The sequence below is a fragment of the Anarrhichthys ocellatus genome, unplaced genomic scaffold (assembly GCF_004355925.1).
Source record: "Anarrhichthys ocellatus isolate YVR2014 unplaced genomic scaffold, GSC_Weel_1.0 scaffold1826, whole genome shotgun sequence".
In the NCBI taxonomy this organism is placed as follows: domain Eukaryota; kingdom Metazoa; phylum Chordata; class Actinopteri; order Perciformes; family Anarhichadidae; genus Anarrhichthys; species Anarrhichthys ocellatus.
In genome coordinates this window covers 1-4,867 of record NW_022281800.1, presented here as the reverse complement: position 1 = coordinate 4,867, position 4,867 = coordinate 1, and the positions used below count along the sequence as shown (strand labels likewise).

The 4,867-nt window shown below is 42.6% G+C and overlaps 1 protein-coding gene across 1 annotated transcript in view; it reads right to left on the bottom strand.

The window, feature by feature from the left end:
• LOC116377900 (SH3 and multiple ankyrin repeat domains protein 3-like) overlaps positions 1 to 4,725 on the bottom strand; it is a 9,062-nt gene extending 4,337 nt beyond the window's left edge. Inside the window, exons 1-2 of the mRNA XM_031839660.1 lie at positions 4,507 to 4,725; positions 875 to 983 (exon numbers count right to left, since the gene is read on the bottom strand). Of these exons, the coding sequence (XP_031695520.1) occupies positions 875 to 965 (91 nt within the window). The 5' untranslated portion in view covers positions 966 to 983; positions 4,507 to 4,725. The remainder of the gene's footprint in view (positions 1 to 874; positions 984 to 4,506) is intronic.
• Between the last annotated feature and the right edge of the window lie 142 nt (positions 4,726 to 4,867).

The following is a 4,867-nucleotide window of genomic DNA, read 5'->3' as shown; positions in this document are numbered from 1 at the left end:
AACAGTATGAAGATGTACCAACAGTATGAAGATGTACTAACAGTATGAGGGAAAGGGTAAACATATTAAATTGGGCCGAGTGTTGAAAATATAACTTGTTGCATTTTGATGATGACTGAAAAATGACAAAAATATAAACGAGCAGGAAGACATGAAAAACAAAAGCAAACGGTAAACTTATTACCCATCAGTCAGCCAGAACACTGCCATGAGGATCGGGTCTTAACAGTTTCAACTGAAATATTGGTTGACAAATAAAGCTACATATCAGCTCCCATCTTTATTATGTATTATTATATTCATGGTGTCCGAGCTGCTGGCTGATCTCAAGTCACATAGTGTCATGTATTTGGTTGTTGAGGTGTTTGTTATAAATGATTGGGGTTTGACAGGAGACTGCACATTGTTATGAAGGCACATTATTCCAAAACAACAATAATCTAAAAAGTCTCTAGTTAGACTGAGGGCCCGTTCGTCAAACAGTCCGTTACCCTGAAGATAAAGGAGAGAGACTCTCTCTGTGTGCAGCAAACAGATCCACAGACACAGTGATTGAATGTTTTACTGGTAGAATGTAGATTATTTGGTTTGTTTTTATTGCTAACGCGTTCACTGTTTATGTTTTTACCAAGTAAAGTATATTTGTATAACGAATAATAAATAAATGTACTATTAATAATATTATTATTACATAGCTAATTATTACGCAGAATGACGGCGATATCTTTTATGACATCAGTTTGTCAGGGCTGTGAAAGTATTCATGAGAGCGGATCAATGATCGACAGCATACTCACGCTTAAATACATGTTGGGACTCATGTGTGTCTTAGTCTTTGTGTGTTGGGGTGTTTGTAGTCAGAGTTCTGCCTTACCACCAGTGTCCCCGTCATGGTAGTTGGGATCGAAGCCTCTCTCCAACAACTTCATCACTTTGTCCACCTGATTGTGCTGGATGAGGTCCATGAACTTCCTCAGATTGGCCTGCGCAACCGGAGAAGAGAAGGAGAGTCATTACAGTGGGAAGAAAGAACAAACGGCGGTGGGTGTGAGAGAGAAAACAGCAGGTTCAGAGCTGCAGAAGGACTGAAATAGAAGTGGAGATAGAGGAAGGTGTCCAGGGTCAAACACAACTGAGGGTGAGGAGCGGAAGCGTTTAGGACGACGGTGTGATACCGAGGGAGGCTCGCTGTTGAAGATGGAATAAAAGAGGCCAGTGAAAGCAGGACGCACAGGAAGGGGAGATGAGAGGATCGAGATTGTGGCCATTGTGGGGAGCGGAGTGGCTTCTCCTCTCTGCTCTGTTCCTGTCTGCTTTCTTTCCAGGCCGCATGATAAAAATAGATAAGAGAGCAGCTCCCCGAAGGAGAGGAGAAGATGAGGAGTGAAGATTGAGATAGCATAGGAGGAAAAAAAGACAATGGGTAGCAAAATAACAGAACAGACAGAGGAGAAGAGGCAGAAGAATAAGTGAGGAGGAGTAGAAAGCGGGATGTCCTCATCACATCGCGTTGCCCCAGATATCTGAATCCAAGTGTTTCAGCAAATACACAGGCGCAGAGATTCACGTCTTATTTTAATCTGTGATTCCCCACCATGTACAGCTGCACTGTACTCATTCAGGACATCTTATCACAGCTATCTTTTCTTGTAGAAACGGAGATATTATCAAAAATGGATCCGACTTCGTGACGAATCCTTCAGATCAGTTTGAGGTGCTAGGAGGACCACATTGTTAAACTGGTTCCAGACTTCTGAATCTCAGACCCAGACTTTGTCCGTCGCTGCTAAACTGGTCAGGACGAAACAACAGCCGACTGGAAAATGATGTCAGACCGACGCAAAATTCAGATACAGAAATATACAGTTGCACATTGTAACAGCTGGTGTTCCCACACAAAAGGAAAGAAAAACATCGGCTCTGGATTTTTAAAGCCCAACGCATCAAAGATCCCTGAATCGGTGCCGATCCCCATCCCGGGAATCTGCTCCAAAATTCATCGCTAGAAGTCTTTTAGAGTCATCAAAACCGACATCATTATCAAGATGCACTAGCTTCATATTGAATGATTTCATTAGTTTGTTACGTACTAATTTAATGGCTAAATTATCTACATTCCTAAAGATCATTTTGTGATATTAATGAAAGCAAATATAATTTTAACTGATTAACTAAAACCAACAATCCAGCCATGAAAAGATGCACATTTCTGAAAACCACAGATGTTTAATGTGGACATGAGTTTATGGTCTCAATCTCTAGTTTCAAGTCTTCTTCAATACAGCATGATGTTCATTTAGTACATTATGGTCCATTTAGAGTCAAACAGACCATAAAGCAGGGGATGCTTTAGGGCGGGGCTACACAGTGATTGACAGGTCTCCACCAGAGACGTATACAACGTCTCTACGTCACTCCTCCTCAGTTCAGATATGGTCACTTCCTGTTCACTGGTTGAGAAAAACAAAGAGGGCGACGGCCAAAATGTCGAAATTGAGGTTTCAAAACGTCCACAAACCAACGAGTGATGTCACGATGAGTACGTTCACTTCTTTTATACAGTCTGTGAGTATATCGAGCGAGCGTTATTTAAAGTTCCATAGTATAATAATGGGTGTAATAATGGGAGGGGTCAAACAAACACAGGACTTTCACCAAGGAAACCTCCGTTACACTTGTTATGTAACGTTACGTAAGAAAGTCCACTGAGGACGGTTGTTGTTTCTTTATGCTGGTTAAGCTATTACATTACTTACATTACGTTGTTACTTTATTATGTGAACACAAACTATGATCTTTTTTCTAACCTTAACCAACCGCTTCACAGCGTTAACCACGTGGCGTTGTGCGTATCTGCAGGTGTGATAAGAGGCTGATATGAAACGTATTTATGAAAACCTATTTTTGGTGTAGAAATGCCGACATTCCAGTTATCTTGTGGTTTGCAAAATGACAACATTTTGCCGACTGTGTTGAAAACCAACGAGTTTAAGTCAAAGATGCAGAGTTTGATATTAACCGTGATGAGTTACTGCCGGTTCAGTATCTGGAAATGTTAATGGTTCAAGTACAAGCTCCTGTGTTTTCATAAAATAGTTTTATTTAATGCAGCTGATATGTCCCCTGTGTGTGAGTGTGTGTGTGTGTGTGTGTGTGTGTGTGTGTGTGTGTGTGTGTGTGTGTGTGTGTGTGTGTGTGTGTGTGTGTGTGTGTGTGTGTGTGTGTGTGTGCGTGTGTGTGTGTGTGTGTGTGTGCATGCGTCTCTGCAGGCCTGGTGAATCAGACTCTGGAGTATGGCGTCCTCTCTCTCTGTTTGTCTGTCTGTCTCTCCCTCTTTGCTAAAAGCAGGTTGTGAGGCTGGTGACGGATTGTCTGTCTCAGTGAGAGCTTCAGCCGACCACAGAGCACCAGCCCGCACGGCAAACCGGTTCCAGCTCCAAAACAAGAGATGGGTCGGGCTAAGAAATGAGAAAGAACGGACTCAGCGTTTAATTTAAATGTTTATCATCGAAGATCCGCATTTTCTGGCTCGTAAGGTAAACGTGTGAGTTATCATCTTTTCATTCTCCGTCCTCTTCCTCTCTTCAGAATTAGAGCAGCTGTCAGACGGTTTCCTAGTGTGCCGGTAACAAGAGAGCTGCCAGAGAAGCTTATGCTTTGGCAGCTCTACAGGACTACAGTAGGTACGGGACGGCAGCCCAGAGCTAGCCTCACACAACGAGCAAGAGGCTAAATCTCTCCAGTTTACTGGAGAGATTTACTTCAATGCACGTGTGAGGAACAAGAGACGGAGCCGGGGAGCGGCCGGCTGTCGGGACTGGCAGGAACACAGAGGCGTACATTCTGTCAGATCATGAGAGAGCAACAGAAAAGCTCAAAATGATCCCAAACTGACAGGTAGACACAAACACTCTCTACCAGTGAAGCTGCTAAAACGAAAATGCAATCTGTGAGTTTTATCTCATTTTGGCGTGAAACAGTCTTTGGTGTTTTCACGCCGCACTTCCCAGAGTCCGGCCACCATGGCGGTGAGACTGAGGTGACATCTCTTTCTTGAATATCTTTGTCTGTTCGACTCTTCATCTCTCTAGTTTGCCTCCAAGCTGGAAATGTTTCTCGCTATTTCAAAACAGAGTGGATTCGATCGCTGGCCGGCGACCGACCAGGGAATCAGCTGCCGTTCTGAACGTCTTTATTTGCTGTTCAGATTATTTTTAATAGCTTTTTCCTCTATATTCTCACATCCATTCAATATAACCAGAACATCACCTTGATTACTGTACACACAGGAGATGATGCATGCTATTTGTTTGAGTTGGAATAAACGTGTTGATTTTGCATGATTTTCATAACCACGTTCTGCTCCCAGCCAACGCTCAAACTTTCATCATCTGCAGTTTGTTAGAGCCAGTGTGCCTTTAAGAGCCCAACACACTGAACACAAACATGGCTGACATTTAGACTTATTATTGGGTATTTTTCTCTTCTAAACGGCCAAACTCGTACCTTTGTGTGGAGCTTGGCGATCTGTTTCTCGTCCACATCGGGCTGCCTGTAGACTCTGCTCTTGTAGCGGAACTGTTGAGTGAAAAATACAAATTATTAGAAAAAGATGATAAAAGATGATAACCTTTCCTTCTCAGTCATGAGTTTACTTTACACCTCTGGATGCATCTCCGCCAGGGGATCAAGACGTGTCCTCTTTATTAATGGCACATTTTATTACTTTCATGGTATTTTGTTGTTATTTTTGTCAATATTTTTAATTTAAGGTGGATTATTTCACTTCGCTGTCTCCTGGCTGGGCGACAGAAAGAACTAGAAAATTCCTAAAGAAATTTTGACAGTGTGGCTTCTACTGCCCGAA